We start from the raw sequence: 19,459 nt of genomic DNA on the forward strand, positions 1-19,459 counted from the left end.
AACAAAAAACAGGACTATGTAGCACTTTAAAGACTAACAAGATGGTTTATTAGGTGATGAGCTTTCGTGGGCCAGACCCACTTCCTCAGATCAAATAGTGGAAGAAAATAGTCACAACCATGTTTTTGAGAAACCTAGTTGGTTTGAGGTTGGGCTTTGCAAAACCACAGTAAGTTGGGAGACTGGTTCGCTTTCATGTTTCTTGAGTAGTGAGAATGTGTCAAGAAAGAAAGAAAGAAAATCTGGCTCTCCCTTTATCTCAGCTGCCCCTTTAAGAGGCGGTGGTAGTGGTGGGAGTCTCCAGTCCAGCTTTCACACCTTGGGTGGGAAAGGGAGGCGGGACCTCTCACCTCTGATTGACGGGCTGCCAACATCAATGGAACGCTGTGTATCCAAACCGGGGGGCCGGCTGTCCAATCCAGCGGCGCGCGGGCGCGCTCTAGAACGCCGGGCGGCCAATGGGAGCGGCGGAGAGGGGGGGCATGTTGCAATGCCTCCAACGTGGGTTTGAGAGGCGCTCGCGGCGCTGGAAAGCGATCGCGGCGGCCCAGGGGAGGCTCGCGGCGAGGCAGCGCGGGTCCCGGGAGCGCACGCGGGGAAAGCTGCAGGCGCTCGGCGGAGGAGGCGCTCGGGCAGCGGAGGAGGAGCGCGCGGGTCGCCCCCGCACGGGCAGGGCAGGCGGCGATGCAGCCCCCGGCGGCGGCTGAGCGGCAGCGGGACTGAGCCCGGCGGCGAGAGGGGGACGAGGCTCGGCCGCAGCAGGGCGCTGGGCTCTGGCCGACCCGCGGGGCTGGTGCCGTGGCCCGACGATTCTTTTGCCGGCGGAGGTGCCTGGAGCTCCGCACCGGACGCTCGTGGGGCGAAGCCAGCGCTCCGGGGCGAGGAGGGCGCTGACGGGAGCCGTCCCGGGGGCGCCCCGTGGGTTGCAGTGACTCCAGGCGGGGGGTGCCCCCGTGCCCGGCCGCCTCCCTTCCCCAGCAGCCGTCGCAGCGGGTGGGCCCCCGGCCCCAGCGAGTGCGGATCACGCCGGACCCCGGCAGGACTTGTGCAGCGTCTGCGATGGTGCAACTGGTGGCGCGGGGCGCCTAGAGCAGCGGGCCGGCGCCGCGGGAGTCCGGTTCGCGGGACGCGCTCCGCCTGCCCCCCCGGGACTGGCCTGACCGCCGCGTTGCTTTCTGCCGTGCCGGGGCCCCCGGGGCCGGAGACAAGATGGCGCGGCCGGGCGCGGGAAGGATGGGGCCCCCGCGGCTGCCCTCGCCTTGTGTGACTGTCCTGCTGCTGGCCCTGCTGGGCCCCGCGGCCGGGGCCGAGCTGCGCTGCGCCTCCCGCTGCACTTGCACCGGGCAGCTGCTGGACTGCAGCCAGCTGGGGCTGACGGAGGTGCCCCGGGACCTCCCCACCTGGCCCGTCTACGTGTAAGTCTGGGGCGCTCCCTGGTGGGGGGCGGGTCCCCCTCCCAAGCTTTCCTGGTGCTTTTCTTGTGTGGCCAAGGGGAGGGGGCGTCATAATTGTCCATGGGGTCCTGTAGCACCCTAGAGACTAGCCAGGACACAGATATAGCCGCATGGGCTTGCGTGGGCTAAGCCCACGTGGGTTGTGCCCGCCAACACCTATGCTGCTCTATCTTATGCATGTTAATCTCCAAGGTGCCACAGGACCACTCCTTGTGTTTTTTTTAAGTTACAGACTAACACCGCTCCCCCTCTGATAACTTTCTCTCTCTCTGCAGAGTCTGACTTGTCTCCCTCCCTTCCCCCTGTTTCCTGCTCTTTTGCCCTGTCTGCAGGTGATGAATTCATGGGTGCTGCTTTTCCCTTCAAACCTTCTGCACCCTCGCAGTCAAGGGGGGGTTTGGCCTCAGACTTGAGCGGGAGCAGGATCGGGCCCGATCCTGCCAAGATGCTGAGTACCTCTTTGAGAGCTCACTAGCAGTCGAGGGTTTGGGGACCTCCTTAGGCAGTCAGTCATCACAGGATCAAGCCCTTTACACTTCCCAGTTCGGTCCTAGCTCCCCCACCTCTTCAGGCCCCGAATCTCTAAGCAGTTACCCATTTGGTGGCTCCCTTGAAGTTGAGGCGTGAGGGTCAGCGCATGCCTAATGGCAGGGTCAGTGTCTTAGTGCTACGCTGACACTTCATGCCAGTGACGAATAATAATAATCGTAGAAATTGTTGTCAGCCCTTGACCGAAGCCCCTTTTTTCTTATCTAGTCATTGTAGTTGGGTGCAGCATGGTAGCTGTAGCCATCCCAGGATTTAGAGAGACACACGATGTGTAGGTAATGTGTTTTATTGGACCAACTTCTGTTAGAGATCCATGACTTCTCCCACCCCCAGAAGCTTGTCTCTCTCACCAATAGAAGTTGGTCCAATACTTTGTAGTATTTGGGAATCTGAGACATTTCAGTTGATGGTTGTATAACCACTTAAGGCCCAGAAGAAAACTTACTTAGTTAACAATATATTCCTTTTAGTCCATGTGCTTATTGCTTTTTTTTTTCTGTATTGTCACGGGACTGGTTTTGGAAAAAGGGAGCACACAGTCTATCTTTGTGTTGATTTAAGAACTCTCCTGAGTTCCCACAGAGTGGTCAGCGGCATTTCCTACACATCGGACTGTGAAGGTGTTAAGGATAACAGAAGTAACTGTTGTAAAAATGACACAACACTATAAAGGCAAAGGAGAATAAGTTTGGGAAGGGATAGTTTAGTTGAGAGACTTTGCACTGCATGAAGGGGAGAGCGGTAATCTGACTAGGCCATATGGTTTTGAGCTCACTGATTTTTTTTTTTTAAGCTGTTAGTGGTATGCTCGTTTTTTTTTTTTTTATATATTTTTTTCTTCTAGTTTAATGGCACAGGCCTTCCCACCATATACATTTGAAATTGCCTCTTGCGCTTTTTCCCTCACAGTGTTAAGTTACTTGACTGATCTCATGTTTCTCCCTCATTCAAAATGAAAATTGAAGAGAGGACAGAGAAAGAAAAAATTGCTGTGTAAGTTCTCTATTTGAGGTGTACTTAGGCTGAGAAGGGTTTTACTTATTATCTGAATTGCTCCCTCTTCATGTAGCTATAGTTTTAATCCTGGATGAAAAAGGGTGAGAGGGATTTTTGTAAACACTATGATCTGGTGCAGATGAAGGCCAAATTTTCTAACTTGGGTGCTAAACTTAGGTACCTGATCCATATTCAGGCACCTCAATAAATGGCCTGATTTTCAAAAGTGTTGGACACCCACAAGCTCTTTTCATCATTTCTGCAAATCAGACTACTTATTGGCATGTGCAAATATGGTCTAGGTGCCTACATTCAGGTATTCAGCTTAGAAAAGTTCAGCTGAAGTTTTTATAGTGTAACGCTTAACCAGAATGCAGAAGAACCTAAATACATCTTTACTTCAAAAAGGCCAGATCACTGTTAAGGCTATGTAACTAGAGAGAGAACATTGATACTTTTGCCATTGGGACTTCTAGGTATCTGAACAGTTGTATACATTGTATATATATAATACTTATGGTGACAGCTGTCTTGGATATCTACCAGGAAAGAAAATGATTGCTGATATTTTGTGGAGGCCATTCAGTTTGTACTGAAGTAGAACTATTTTTCATTTTTGGGTTTCTCATTATGCATTTGTGAGCTATTGTCATGCTACCTGTTTTATATGAGATTATTTGAAGCTACTCTGAATTACCCTGGTCTTACTGAGTGCAGACTTTGGCCCTTTATTTTCAAAAGCAAAATAACTCCTCAGTTACACCTGTTACTCAGTGTGCAGTTGTACAGTGAAGAGTTCTGAGTTTCTAATCTCCTGGGGATTCTGAAATTATGCTCATGTTTCTTTTTAAACAAGACAGTGACTTGCCCAACAATTGTATTAACTCATCTTAATTGAATTTACTCATTGTTTTAGCCTAGGAGTGTCATTTGTATGGAGAAGATTTTTATGTGGCTCGAGTTCTGTTTAAATTTTATTGATGAAGTAATCACACATAATCGCACATATTAATCCACTGCTTCATATTTGTTGAGTAATCTTTTCACCATTTACACAAAATCTGATTGGTCAGTTCAACTAAGTCTTCGGTTAATTTTGAATTTACAGTTGGAATTTAGCAATGACTTTTGTAGTGAATAACGCATCATTTTTGTTCACTGTCCTGTAAAATGTGAAGAGGCTGAGAAACTTAGATGCAGCACATGCTTTGCTGTCAAAGTTTTTTGTTGTTTCTAATGAAGGGCTTGTCTCCATTATAAGGTGGATTGATGCTGCATCAATTGATCTACTTACTGGTGGTCGATTTATCTCACCTGCTTAGATGCAATAAGTCGACCTCCGAGTGCTCTGCCATCGACTCTGCTACTCCACCAGGACGAGAAAAGTAGCTGGAGTTGATGGGAGAGCAGCTTCTGCCGGCCTTTAGATCAACAGCAGGGTGGGAGGCAGTGTAGACTAGGCTTAAAAGAATATGTATGTATGTATGTATGTATGTATTTGACTTTGTAACAAAAAACCAAGCCACCTATTTCTTTTCTTTTAGAATTTATATGATGGGTGCTTCTAGCATAGTACAAGCAAATAATAAAGAAAGCTCAGTCCTAAAGTACGAGTTAATTATCAGCCAGTATTTAATCTATATTTGATTTCTTCTTTAAAATAGCATGGAATGCTGGGAACAGTAATTGTCATATACAAAGGTACTACCTCATTTCTATACAGAGGAGGATTTTTAAAAGCATATAAAAGTTTTGGGAGCATGAATCTTACGGGCTTTCAGTGACGCCTGGTTCTTAAATCCATTTAGCTGCCTTTGGAGCTATCCTTCCAAAAGTTTACTCTTTGTTTAGCCACAGGCACCAATTAGTGCTTGGAGTTCATTGCTACTGCATTGCAGATACATTTATAACAGTTTAAACAAATAGCCTGGCAGGGTCCACTTGTCATAGTTCTGAAACCAACTTTTTTAAGTTGTGTATTTGCTCAATAGGACTGTCAATGTTGAGGAAAAATGCATTGGCATCATTTGATTGTGCTGTTGTTTATGTTGCCATTAGCTGCTATAGTATTAAGAATTTTTGTTCAAAAGCAATAACTGAATTGAAGAAGAGCAATAAACGGTGGTCACTTAAAGTCAATGTAATACGGTACAGATGACTGTTTAAAAACTGGGCAGTGAAGTTTTGTGCATGAGAGAGAACGTGGTCCTCTCGTATCACAAGTTGTGTGTTGAGCTTCTAACTAGGAACAGCAATTGAGCCCAGAGGAAGTTGAAACCGTTCTGCATAACCCAGGCAGTCTGTTTAATAAACCACATCACTGAGCCACCATGCAAACCTTGCAATGAACCAGCCGCAGCTTAGAAAAGTTCAGCATCTCTGGAAGGAGGTGAAAAAAATCTCAGTGCACTGAGTGATCGATTTGATATCTCTGCATGCCGGTGTTTTTGCTTTGAAGCCTCTCGAGCTGGTTAGACATCAAAAGACGGGAAATAAGTCTGATTTACATTAGAATATTATCTGTGGCACAAACTTCAGGGCTGAGCTTGGGAACAAAAAGCTTCATGCTCAGGAACGCCAGGTGCAAAGCTCTGAGGACATCAGAATGATTTTGGAGATTCAGCAAAGCTTTATGGTCATTAAAACAAAGTGCTCTCCTGTTTTTTCTTATTTTTTTTCTTATTTTTAAGAGTGGTAAAGAGCCAATTATCTTTTACTTATTTATGAAAAAAATAGTTTTTCCTCTTTATGAAGGTCTAGGGATGTAAGCCACTAGTCAAGTGGTCTTATTGAGTAGTAGAGTCGGTACTTGACTACGCCCGCTCCTTGCTGCTTCTATCAGAGTGGGGGGAGCAGGAGCTAGTGTAGGGAATAGCCAGTTCTCCCCAGCACCATCTTGGGAAGGGAGGGAATGCAGGGCGGGGGGGGGGGGGGGGGAGAGGCAAGGAAGGTAGAGGCACAGCACGGGGCCAAGCATGAACCAGGAATCAGCTGATTGCTGGCTTGTGCCTGGTCTCCTGCTGCACCTCAGCCTTTTAAATGTCATAAGAGCCAGGCAGCTCTTAGTCCAGGCTCGCACCATCCGGGGGAACTAGCTTGGCTCTTGCTACATTTGAACTGCAGAGCCACAGCGGGCAGAGTGAGGCCCCTCCCCACTTATCAGTAGTCAATGGAAATTCCATCGGCTACTCGATTAGTTGCTTATCTGCATTTTACCATCCTTAGTTGGGTCCTGTTTTTTAGTTACAGTAAGACTCTGAAAATGCCTCTTAAAGTGTGTGTAAATCTTGCTGCCGGAATGGGTTTAAAGAAGTCCTGAGTATACATGCAAATCTTCCTTACTTAAATGGAAATATTGGCACATTTATGATGAACATAAATGAAAATGGCCATAAGAACTAGGGATGTGAATGGTTAACCGATGAGTATCACCCTTTCCATGTGAGGCTTACTGGTTACGGCTAGCTGGTGGCTCAGCTGAGCCAGAGTAGCCTGCTCTGTTATATAATCCCAGGGGGCAGGGCAGGCAGCCAGTGCGCTCTGACTCCATTCCTGGGGGGCTCCCTGCTACTCTGTGATGCTGCCTCTGATAGAGGATATGAATTCTGTGCATGTCCAGGGGTTCAGAATCCCCCAGGGGTAGTTTATAGATCAGAACATCATAACCCAGCGGACTTGGTAGCTTGAGCCATTACAGCTACATCAGTATGTCTGTGATCTAGAATACAGGTGCATGTAGAATCCAACAATCCACCTCTTCCTCTCTCCTGTCTTGAATGTGTCAGTGGAACACTATGGCTGTGGCTCAGTGTTAAGAATGAAATTCAGCATTGCCGTTTGTAGTAGGAAGAGTGCCTGCATTACAGACATGGTATTAGGGATGTGAATGGGTAATGTTAAGTTTAACCGATTAAGCAGGATACTGAGGGCTGCTCCTGGGCGTGGGTTAACTGGTTACTGTAAGTATCACCCAGTAAGGGTGATGCTTAGGAGGTGACCAGTTAACCCGTTACCCATTGACATCCCTAGATCTAACCAACACATACAAGATGATAGGTGATAACTAGCCACGTCAGAGAACAGTCATTAGCTATGTCTGAAGGACAGTACTAACTTCTTTGTATTGGGGTATAAAGATGTATTTCAGAGGGAGTATCTTTGTCTGGCCTAGAGAGGAACGGAAAATCCTGCCATTAACTCCATTGTTAGTCAGGTAGAGTCTGTAGGCTTTTAGTGCTGTGCTTTGTTGCCAATAAACCTGACTGGGTGCCTTTGTCCCGTAATGGATTTTGTGGTCCTTGCTCAGTTCACTTGAGGTCTGCTGTGCCAACTGTCTGCATGGAGCTGGGGTAGCATACCAAGGGAATACACACATGCAGCCAAACATCTGTCAACAGTTATCCACATGATTGTCCACTTACGCCTTGAGTAGCCAGAGGTGGATGAATGTTACGTGCGTAGCCAGGAGCAAAGCTTTAAGGGGTGTCAGTTCGGTTGCAATCCGTAGCACTGTTAGTTTAGGCCAGTTGAAGATTTTCATGAACTTCAGGAGTTTTAAAATCCAAATGACGTAAATGCATATTGTAAATTCAAGTTCATATTTTTAAAATGCTCCAATTTTGAGCTACAGCACAGAGTCGTGTCCTGGTGAGTCTAGGTTTAAGGGAACTCTGTTTTGGATCTTTTTTGTCTTGTTTATAACTGTTTAAATATCGTATGCAAGGACGAGAGTAACAAAAGTTTAATTTTTTTTCAGAGGTGCCCAGGTGTCTCATTTTCAGACGTGACACAGGGGCTTAGGAGCCTACATTTCATTGAAAACCAATGGGATGTAGGAACATAAGTGTTTGAGTCACTTAGGGCCAGATTTTTAAAGGTAGTTGGGTTCCTAAAGATGGGATTTTCAAAACATGTGGCTCCCTGAAGTCAAAGGTACAAGCATGTGCATCTCATACAGCATGGAGTGATCCTGTTCAAGTCAATAGGCTCTTAAGCACACACAGTCCTTGTTGAATTGCACATCAAAGAGGTTGCTCAGGATCCATGCATATTAAAGTGCTTGCTGTAGGTTGTGGTTGAAGGAGATGAGTGCTGCGTGTGTGTTGTATTTGCTTTCTGGACTTCAGTGGCACTCAAGTAAGATTGTGTCTCCTTTGGACATGTGAAGAAAGCCTGGGGAGGAGAGGAGACAGATCCTAGCGAGTCTCGCCTCCTGTGTCTAATTTCTGTCCTTGCTGAAATAATGCAACAAAGATTAAGGAATTCTAGGGCTCGTTTGGGCCCAGCCCTTAGGCAGCTGTATGGGGGGGGGGGGAGGTCAGAGTAGGCAATAAGGAACTCTGTGTTCCCCATCCCCTTGTGTAGGTCTTGTGTAAATCATCTAGAATTGCAGCTTTGAGGCATGTGTGTGAGCTATTTTCTGGGAGCACCTTGCACCAGAGGGCTGGGGAGCACCTGTAGTATACGCCAGTGGAGAGTATGCTGCACCCTTTAACAAATTGCCTGAAATAAACTGCTCCTCCCTTGACTGTATTCACACTCCCCCCCCCCCCCCCCCCCCACCGCAGGCCCTTGGTTAATTCCACAGTTATGGTCCTAATCATGAGCACCTGGTAACCTAGGTGGGGGAGGCTTTGCCTTCCCAAACTGCCAGCCTGGCCCCTCCCACGCTCTGCCCCCAGAATACCTACTATAGGCATTCTGGGGGTGGAGTGTTGCTGCCCCCAGTGCCCGCCCTCCCTGGTGCTCTGGGGCCGGGAAGGCTTCGGCTATATACCTGCCAGCCCCCCCTCCCAGTGGTGGGGGGAGAGGATGTGTCTTGGCTCCTGTGGGGGCCGGGGCCCCAGCAGAAGGGGCTGTGGAGGGGGAGGGCTGGGGGCTTTTCTCCCCCAGTCCTACCTTCCCCAACCACCCATGGTCCTAATTTTTCCAGAGAACAAAGGAGCTGTTATCATGCACAATGTGAGTTTGTAACGAATAGATCTTACCAGAAAAATCTCTGGTCACTTGTCTTGCCAGAAGTACAAACTCCAGTTGATGAAAGGAAGGTAGCAGGACTATACACACTCCAATTTGAATAAAGCATCTCTCTCCTGAAATCTTGTCCTCAGGAAATGTAAGCTTTAAGGGAGTGTTTTCTCTATTGACTGGCCGTTCTGTGGGTTCAATGTTAAGAACACTGCCGATGAGATCTGTGTCTTTGCAGTTTTCCTGACCGTCATGCCTATAGCCTAATCTGCTCTGTAGATCAGGAGTTGACGGACTTTGGGTGCATCTGTATTGCACCTGGAGCTCAAAGTAAGCTACGCAATTTGCGTAGCTTAAGTTGCATAGCTTATTTCGAGTTAATTTTGAAATAGCTTGTTCGGAAATTGGGCGCTGTCTACACAGCACTTATTTCGAAATAGAGCGCTATTCCGAAACATCCCTTACTCCTGGTGGAACGAGGTTTACAGGGGAGTTGGCATAGCGAGTCCATTATATGTTGAAATGACAGACTTGCTCTCCAAAAATGCGGAATAGCTCTTTTGGAATACTTCCGCAATCCCGAAATAGCTCCGCAGTGTTGATGTAGCCTTTGTGTTGTACAGTGCTGCTTTCCTGTTTCAGGCTCCCTAGAGTAATTGAATGGCTTTCGAAACCATTCCTCCTCTTCCCCCATGGTAGGTGGATGCTTCTGAAACAGCACTGGAAACGCACCTTTAAAATCTGGCGATAGAGCTAAGACCCTGAATGTTGGGGTTTTCTGTGGAAACCCTTTCGTGAGCTTGACTGCATTGAGAATAGTGTGCCTGGAATGTTCTAGAATCAGGTTTGTTTTAATTTCCCATCTTTATGTGCATTACTGCGAATGGTGTCACTTGGATTCATTAAACACACCGCCTGCTTTGGACGGATTTTGCTGAGACTGGACTGCTTCGCATGAGCCCGCCTCTGGTCCTCTGTTGGTTCTGTGGCACTTTCTCCATGGTCTTAATGCTTCCTCTGCACTGATAGGTGGAGTACAACGCAGTTTAAAGCCATAATGCTAGGGTTGGGACGTGCGTGCGTGCGCGTGCACTATTTCCTACGTGAGCTTAGGAACAAAGCCTGTTCTAACTGGAGATAAGTCCCACAAATACTTTTTAAAATCTGTCACAAGTCAAAGGACTTGAGGACGGGGTAAGAAATGCCCGGGGTCTTCCTCCCTCTTCCTGAGAAACTTCATGACCTGTAATTGCTCTGGGTTTTCCCCCTCCATAGCCACTTCCATTTGAAATTCAAGCCCATACAAAGGGAGCCAGAGCTCAGCGGACTGTGTTAATATCCAGGGCCGTTTACAATGGGTGCCGTTTGAAAAGGGGAGGTGAGGGACGTTTCCCAGGGCAGGGAAACAGGCCTCCCCAGTGAGCATCTGAGAAGTGAATCTGCAGTCAGTTGTTCTCAGGGGGGAGAAAAAATGAGAATGGTTTTTCTTTGCTTGTGCAAACTGTCCTAAGGTTCTTCATCTGGAAAACTGCTGCTAGCGTTAGATGAGTGACTGAACAGGGAGCCAGTCTGGAAGTAACAAGTCATGGAAACAAGAGGGAAAAACATATGTCCCAATGAATTGTATGGATGGGGATCTTGGATACCAGTTCAGCAAAGCACTTCAGCACATGTTTAACTGCAAGGAAATGAGTAAATCCCATCCCTAGTCCGGAAGGCATTTCAGCATGTGCTTAAATCCCATAAGAGGCATTTATGGCAGCTGTGGATTGTTGCTTGCAGCCATGCCCCCTGCACCATGCCCCCCTCCCCATCTCTATATGCTGGAGTCCCAGGTAGCAGATTAATTTGGTTTCCAGCTGCTTTACGCCCCTAGCTGGGATAGATAGTCTTCATTCAGCCGTCATTGTAGAGGAGAGGACTGAGGGCTTGTCTTCACTGCAGGGTTGACTTGAGATATTACTTGAGTATGCCTGAAACTTGAGTCAGGTTCGCCACCAGACCTCTTCACTCCAGCACACTGGTGCTTGTACGGTGCATTAAGTGACCTGTCCGAGAATATACATTACAATGTGAGCTAGCACAACCGGTCAGCTGCTAATGCAGTCGCTGTGCCGTCTTGCAGCATGGTCCCCCTCCCTCTGGCTAGGCCAATGCAAGATGGAGCACAGCTAAATCGGGCTAACTGTGCCGTGGAACGCTAGCCAGAGGGAAATTCAGCCTTCTTATTGATCAACCTGATAGGAATGGAGTATGAAGTCTCTTAGCACCTGGTTGGGAATAAGAGGAGGGATTTAATTGAGTGTCACTTCTAAAGTGTGATTATACTGCAAGTGCACCAGCCCTACTCGTGTGGTGGGTTTTGGTTTCCTGCAGTAAACTGGACGCAGCGTCTAAGGTACATCATTGTCCTTCTCCCACATGTGCACTCTTACCTTAAAATCCAGCTGTTATGCAAAACGTGTGTCTATGAAAGGCTCCTCTCCAGATCAGCTGGGGATGTGTCTGTGTGTGTGATAAAATTGTCAGTGTTCTCCTAGCAACTGCATCTAAAACAAGAAAGTGTTTCACGAATTGGCTAGATTTTGGAGATTGGTCCAGAGCCGTGAAATGCACTGAGGCCTCTTCAGAGGTCTGCAGCCTCCTGTATCGAGGGGCAAACTGCTTCGGAGGGAGGTGGGGGGGGGGGGGAGAGGGACAAAGTGTTTCAGGTAACTAGGGGCTGGAGAAATAGATTTTGGAAAGGAGCAAGATTTCTCTCTGCCATAAATGTGCAGCTGTTACTCCAGCCTAAGGACTTCACAGTCTCACTGCTTCTCCAGAGGTGGCTTCTCTCATCTTGAGTATACATTTTCACGGAGCACTGGTGTAGCACTAGGGATGTCCATGTGTAGTTGACTACATGATTAACGGATAAGCCTGGGCCTATCCATTAATACTATTGTCTACATGCACTCTTCTCTCCCCCCCCCCCCCCCCCCGCTGACTGAGGAGGCAGGTGGGAGCCGATACACATGGGGAGCTATCTTTTAAGCCAGCCCTCTGCTTGTGGTGGCTCCGCAGAGCCGTCTGCTCCTTCTCCACTGTCTCTCACAGAGGCAGCAGGTAAGGGGGCAGGTGGGAGCCAAAGCCAGCTCCCTGCGAGCATCTGGTCCCCCGTGCATAAACGTGTAAGCACTAACTTTTCAAGTAGTTGCAAATTTACACAAATACCCGATAGTTAACATCCCTACATTGCACTCTGCTGTCATATCCTGCCTTGCCCTCTCGCTTTGACCAGCCATACTACACAGTCTAGCAGTGCGTGAAAGGGCAGCCGTTTACTCCCGAATGCCTCCCTATCGACTGGATGGTGCATTCTGTATGCACCCTCCTCCCCTGCTGAGATGAGCAGGAGGTTTGGGTGCAAAAGGAAGGCAAGAACAGGCAATAGGTGCTCTGCACCAGAAACAAAACTACATGTGCTGGAAGCTTTAGAAAACACATTCCTACCTGACAGTCCCATTATGAAAGGACTGAATTTTACAGATTGGCAAGAGACCAAGCCAAAAACACAGGGAAAGCAAGAACAATGCCTCCCAAAAGGTATATTTTCCTTTGTCATGGACTCTTCTCTTAGGATTTGCCATTAAGTCATCCTGTTGAGGGTTAATTGAAGTCTGCATTGCAGTTTGGTAAATCCTCCCAAAATGTTCCAGCTTTAGAGGTGTGTGTGATCTGTTATGCCCTCCCTCTCTAAACAATCTCTCTAACTTCAGCATATTTTCTCTCTGCCCACAAGTTTGTGATTTTTTGAGAGGTCTAGGAGTGTGCTCCTGTATCTTTATGGTTCCTCTCATGTTCTGATGAATCTGTCCAGTTGCATCTGTGTGGTGGTATTCTCAATTTGAGTGGGAATTTGCGAATGTACCCCTTGAACTGTAGCCATCTGTTTGGTTTTTTTTTTTTTAAGTGTTAATCAAATTGGACTCTAGAGTGAAATTACTTTTGGGCCCTGAGCTGCTTTTTGCTCTGTATGTGTTGGTGGTTAACGGAGACAGCTCAGAGAAAAGTTTCAAAGAGGTTCTTTATGTACCAAATAGCTTTTACACTGAGTTTTAGGTTTTTTATAAAGCCCTTTTTCGTGCCATGCGTTGGTTGCATTTATAAAGTGCTGTACTACTTGCAGCCTCTGGCTAAAAATCTGAGATTCGGGAGCCAACATTTTAGCAGCTAGGTTTTAGTGTTTCTCTGTTTTTGGTTGGTTAGTTTATTGTTGCTATTTGTAAAGGGATTAAACAAATCATAATCTACAAAATCAAAAGTCTTTTGTACTATGTTGATGTAATAAAACTAAGTTTGGAAAGCTGCAGACCGTTTGTTATAAACAACCTTTTGTTAAATATCAGCAGTTTGTAGTAAAAGCTTCACTTTAAATGAAAGCATGGATTTTTAGATTAATTATTTCAGATTAGAAAACATAAATCTTGTCTACATTGGACAGCCTATTCCATGCTTTGAATTCAGCTGGAAAATTATGATTCAGGTGTCAAAGCAAACACCACTCCACCTCTGAGACCTCACACCAACAGTGCTGTTTTGTTCAGAGAAGAATTGCTGAAGAAGCTCTGCCAGGTGGGTAGGAGAAGGGACTGCAAACTAGAGAGAAGCTTAAAACATTAAATCCAGATCTGTGCCCTCTCCCTTCTTGCTAGATTCAACGAAGCTTAGATTCTAGTTGGGCCCAAATCAAGTACTAAGCAAATAATTTGGGTCTCCCATCTGTTTCGGTTTGTTTGTTTTATAGGTGCCGAATGCGATTGGCGCCCATTGTACTAGGCACCGTATGTACACATCTGCTCTAGAGAGTTTACCGTCAACACTAGAAAGAAAACTCTTAATGAGCCTATTTTGAAATGCAGCTTATGCAAGTTCTGAACATGTTTTGCCCAGCCAATGTAGATTAGGCTGTTATATAACGATGGTTAAAATACCATGTTTTGGGTTGCCTTTGGCCAATGTAAACAGAGGTTTGTTACATTGTCTGTCATCTAGAAAATAGATCTAAACAATTTTATGCCTAGCCAATTAGACGGCGTTTATACAGCTTTTCAGACCAGTTCGGCTGATGCAGTTTGATCTCTAGCACAGAGAGATAACTAAAGTGAAACTATATACTTCCAGAGATGTAACGGCGGAGCGGCTGAGAAGTGTTGCATTAAATTGCACTTGACCAGAAGTAATAAAAGTTTATTCAGGTTATGCCTGACCATGGAGCAGGAAGGCTGTTTTTTCAGACCTGATGATGCAGGAACAAGTGAACCATTTCTGCCTGCTCAGTGGATGACTTTTCTCTGCTTGTGTGACATTTAAGAGTCGGGGAGGGTTGTGGGGATAGAGAGAGAGAGAGCTGGGTGGCGTTACTGACTGAAGGCTTTGCTCTTGGGCTCCTGTACCATCTCCTCTGCAGAGAAGAGATGGCAGGAGAGGTAATGGATTAGAGCACTGCTGGTCTGTGAATTCTATCATGGGTAATAAAATGTAAAGCATAGGAAACTGCCTGGCTGGAAGGCCTGTGAAAAATGGTTCCCTAAATCTGTTCCAGTTGTCCAAACACTGCTGACTCTTGCTCCATGCACAAGCAGAAAAGGAGGTAGTTTGGTGAATAGGAAATACAGGAGAAAACTGGTTGAAGCAAAACAGGTGGGGAACCTATGGCCTAGGGGCCAGATCCAGCCCCCATGTTCCCTGGAGCCGTCCCTTGAGGCTCAGGGCTCCCCCCCCCCCAGTATTGGGGAGGTGGTGCTCTAGCCTTGTGCTCCTGCACCCTACCACCCTCAGAGACCCATGAACCCCCCAATCCACTCCTGTACCCAGACAGCTTCTGCCGCTTCTGGCAGCCCCCTCCCACACACTGAACTCCTCATTTTTTGGACCCGTCCTGTAGTTTAGGGGGACACAATCTGCTAGCCTGCCCTCCCCCCCCCCCCCCCCTCCGCCCAGGCCCTGATGTGTGAGGGGAATGTGGGTATTTTCCTTTGGTTTCTCACTTTTGTGCAGCCCCTGACTGACTCACAGGGGGGAAAAAAATTGTGCCTCTTCCCCGCACCAAAAAAATGTTCCTCACCCCCGAAGTAGAAACTAGCTCCCTCGGTAGCGGAGAAGCCATGGACTTGTGTTGCAGTGTTTTCCATGGTTTCCTTTAAACTGAACAAACTGCAGCCCAGCTAAGACAGACTTTGGGAGCTGTAAAAGCACACAAGTAAAAATCCTTCCTTTGGTACAGTTAGATAGCAGGTATTGTATGCTGAGGCCAGTGTGGAATATTCCAAACCCTTAGGCTGCTGACTTGAAGGCTGTCTTGTATGTGGACTCGGAGCCTAAGGCAGTGTAAATTGCAGATGGTTTTAATGGCTTTGAGGTGCCTAGCTCCTTTCGGTTCCTCAGCCTGGAAAAGCAACAAGCTTTGAAGTTGGAGCAAATGTATTGTGTACACACCGAGTTACTGCACCTGCAAGCCAGGGGCTGATTCTGAAGTGCACCAGCTTGCTGTACAGTAAGATCTTGAGTAGATGCTGTGACACCTGGCTTGGGTGTATTACTTGTGGTTTGCAAAGGGATGGAGGTCACTAGGGACACTGCCCCTCTATCCGGCAGGTAATGAAGCCATCAATCCAGCAGGGGTTGATTTGTTGCATCTAGTTTAGACCTGACAAATTGACTGCAGAGCACCCTCCTGTCAACTCTGGCACTCTACCAGAAGGAGAAGCATAAAGACTATTGATGCGAGAGCACCAGCTGTTGACTTACTGTAGTGAGGATACCATGGAAAGTAGCTCCACTACAGCTACGTTATTCATGTAGCTGAAGTTGCCGGATTTTAGATCGATGGTCGGTGGTGGTGTAGACTAAGTCTAAAAGAGGAACAAAGCAGCATTGTGTGTCCTGGAAAAACTGCAGCCTCCTCCTCTATTTCCCCTCCACCCACAGCTGCTTCATCCTTCTTGCACCTGTTTTGTGGAGGTAGTTTTATGGGCATGATCCAGACCATGAACTCTGAGAGAGTTGGATTGTGCTTGTCTCTTTATTACTTAGGCTACGTCTACACTATGGGGCTTTATAGGGAAAATGTATGCAAATTGCGCTCCACAATTTGTGTACCTTTTTCCAATAGTTTTTTTGGAAGAGGCTTTTCTGAAATTTGGCCTGTCTGTCCTGGGCCAAATTTCAGAGCCTCCTCCCCCTTTCAGAAGAACCCTCCTTCCTCATGGAAGGAGGAAGACAGGACTTCTGAAAGAGCGTGTCTGCTCTTTTGCAAAAAAAAGCTGAAGAGCAGATGCTTTCCCTGGGCACGGCAGAGTTTTTTTGGGATACCTCTGGTATCCCGGAAAAACCCTGTAGTCTAGACATAGCCTTAGTGTCTGGCATCACTTCGTGAGGCTTGTCCATTGTGCAAACTGCTACATTTATCTGTATACGGCACCATAAACCTTTCTCTCCCCACGAACCGGGATTCAGATTTTGATCGGCCTTGTATTTCATTTGTTTTGGCAAAACGGGAAGATTTGGCCCACATCAGAGGATTTAAATAAACCACATGGTATTTCACTTTGAAATATGTGCCATTTTTTGTTTTGTGCTACGCATATCTGAGTGCTGTTCCTATCTGTAATCTGTAAACAGTGCTGGGATGTTCCCTCTTGACACAGGCAGAGGTGAACTAAACAAGATGGTTTAAGCCCTTCTGTGGAATTAATTTGCTTTTTATGATCTCTTGGATCCTATCTGTAGCAAGGAGTGAACACATGCACTAAACAAGAGGGAAGAAAAATAAATTGGTTGGACACCTCGTGGACTTGGGAACATTATGTACCCAGGAGTTTGTGTGTGTGTTTAAGTTTTACAATGAGGTAAAGCTTCTCTCTCTTTCCATCCAACTCCTCCCCCCGCCCCTTTCCAGGAGTTTGTCTTCAGAAAGTTGGCTTGTTTCATGCTACCCCATGTGCTGGAGAAAAGCACAACCCCAGATAAGGAGCATCTCATCTTTTATTCAGTGCAGTCAAACCCCCATTTAAAGACACTCTTCTGACTTTATTGGACTTTGGATCAGGCTTTGTGTTGCAGTGGGGGATGAATGCCTATTGTTTTACTCTTTGCTAGGTTAGAAATATTACATTAGGCTATTAAAGCCAGACATGTGCAAACTTCCACATCTGTGTGAGAGCGGAGAGGGAAAACTCTTCTGATTTGGGAGGGCTGAGAATCAACACTCCCATGGTGTTGAAGCACTTGTATTCAGGTGCGAGCAGTCTGTGCCCTATTTAACAACTTATCCTGTTCTGAAATGTGATTTGTCCTTTTCATATGTGTTCATTTTTTTAAATTGTATCCTTTGGTATATATGGTTGTGACTATTTTCTTCCACTATTTGATCTGAGGAACTGGGTCTGGCCCATGAAAGCTCATCATCTAATAAACCATCTTGTTAGTCTTTAAAGTGCTACATTGTTCTGCATTTTGCTTCAGCTACCCCAGACTAACACGGCTACGTTTCTATCCCTATTTAACAAGACACTGTTTGTCTTTTCAGCCAGCAAGAGATGTGAATTGGCCCAACCTCATCTCCTGCCTTTTTGGAGATTGCCTGTGTTAATCTCTGCCGGTCAGGATTTGATCCCAGTGTAATCACTGGGAGCCATTCAATTGATTTTTTTTTCCTAAGAGTTGGATCAAGTAGATCTAGTATAATTCTCGCTTGATTGGTTACAAACTATATTTTGTACAAGTTGGCGATTTAGCTTCCTGGTGCAAAACACTGCATGGATTTAAAAGTTTCAAAGGGGTAGCTGTGTTATTCTGTAAGGGTATGTCTGTGCTGCAAGCTTCTTTCAGAATAAGCTTTTAGCTTATTTTGAAATAGTGTCCACGTTACAGGGTGGTCTCAAAATTAGTCCGAGGCAGGCTCCCCTAATGTGGATGCGCTATCTCGACTTACAGCCTTAGGAGGATGCGACATCACATCAGCGGAGTGTCTACACACACCCTCTTCCGAAAAAGCTTTTTTGGAAAAGGGCTTATTCCTCGTGGAATGAGGTTTACCGCCATTGGAAAAAGCCGGCCATTATTTCGACGTTCTGTCAAAATAATGCAATTGCAGTGTGGACGCTAGTATTATTTTCCCAGAATAATGGCCGGGAATAATAATTTTCCCAATTGGAAAATGTTAGAAAACAACAAATAGTCTTGCACCTCAAAGACTAACAAAGCATGTAGATGGTATCATGCGCTTCCATGGGCACAACCCACTTCTTCAGATGACTGGAGTTATTAAAGGTCCAGTTTCTAAATAAATAGCATATGGGGGTGGGTGGGGAAGAACAGTCAATTAGTGTCCATGCTACAGGAAGCTGATAAGAAGGTACTAAGTGTTCTTAAGTATCCATTGTTTGCTTTTTTTTTTAATGTCCTTAGGATGTGGAATGTAGCCAGCCAAAGTCTTTGTTCATACCTCTGTTGAAGGAATCAAACTTGTAAATGAGGTTGAGTTCTGAGGCCTCCTTGTGGGGTTAGCTTGTGGAATTGGCCTGAAACAACAGGGTGACTTTTAGATCCATTAGTGAGGGCCTGGGCAAGGTTTCTGTGAGTTACCTTTTTGAATATCTGATTTGTGCCCATTAATTCTTTCTTGTAGACACTGTCCAGTTTGGCCAATATACATGGCAGAGGAGCATTGCTGGCATAGATCACATTAGTGGATGTACAGTCATATGAGCCTCTGATGCGGTGGTTTATGTGGTTAGGTCCTGTGGTGATATCATTGGTGTAGATTCGTGGACAGAGGTGGCATGGGGTTGTTTGCAGGGGTGGGTTCCTGGATGATTATGGTGGAGGGGTGCTGTGTGGTCACTGGAAAGACTTTGAGGTTCAGGGGTTGTCTGTACGCAAGGCCTGTGAGAGTGAGGGGGGTTGTTCTGGTCATATTATAGACTTAAAACCAGCGGTGGGCATCCTGGGCTAGTGAGTGGGACACACGAGCAGTAGTCCTCCATCATCTCTGTGGGCTGCAAGAGTGTCGTAACCAAGATGGTCTCCTGGGATAGGGTAGATTTACTAACTCTGCTCGCGTACCTGGAATTTGCAGGGTGTGCCAATTGAACTGTAGCGGCACTTTGCGTGGATGCAGAGGAAGCACGTGGCTCTCACAGGAAGTTGTGTGCACCCAGCCCCGCCCACCTCTTCACTTGTCCTTGCTTTAAGTGAATGTCACTTTAGTAATACGGGGAAAAAAAACCCTGCCCCCCATTATTAAATATCTAAGGCCGGTTATGGCTCCCAGTCCCATGCCTGGGTGTTCGTTACTTAGCACAGAACATGAGGGGTAAGGAGGAGAGCAGGGGTCCTTAAACTTTATCCCTATATGCAGATGTTAGGTAAGGGATTTCCTGGTCGCCCAGTGCGGGCCTTAAGGCAACCCTCATCCCTTTGTGGCTTCCTGGCACCTCCCCTCTTTCACA

The 19,459-nt window shown here is 46.7% G+C and overlaps 1 protein-coding gene across 1 annotated transcript in view; it reads left to right on the top strand.

The window, feature by feature from the left end:
* Window positions 1-493: 493 nt before the first annotated feature.
* LRIG1 (leucine rich repeats and immunoglobulin like domains 1) overlaps window positions 494-19,459 on the top strand; it is a 171,562-nt gene continuing 152,596 nt past the window's right edge. The window contains exon 1 of the mRNA XM_006120052.3: window positions 494-1,415. Within this exon, the coding sequence (XP_006120114.3) occupies window positions 1,210-1,415 (206 nt within the window). The 5' untranslated portion in view covers window positions 494-1,209. The remainder of the gene's footprint in view (window positions 1,416-19,459) is intronic.

Source organism: Pelodiscus sinensis, chromosome 11, assembly GCF_052426305.1.
Source record: "Pelodiscus sinensis isolate ZL-2025 chromosome 11, ASM5242630v1, whole genome shotgun sequence".
Lineage (NCBI taxonomy): Eukaryota > Metazoa > Chordata > Testudines > Trionychidae > Pelodiscus > Pelodiscus sinensis.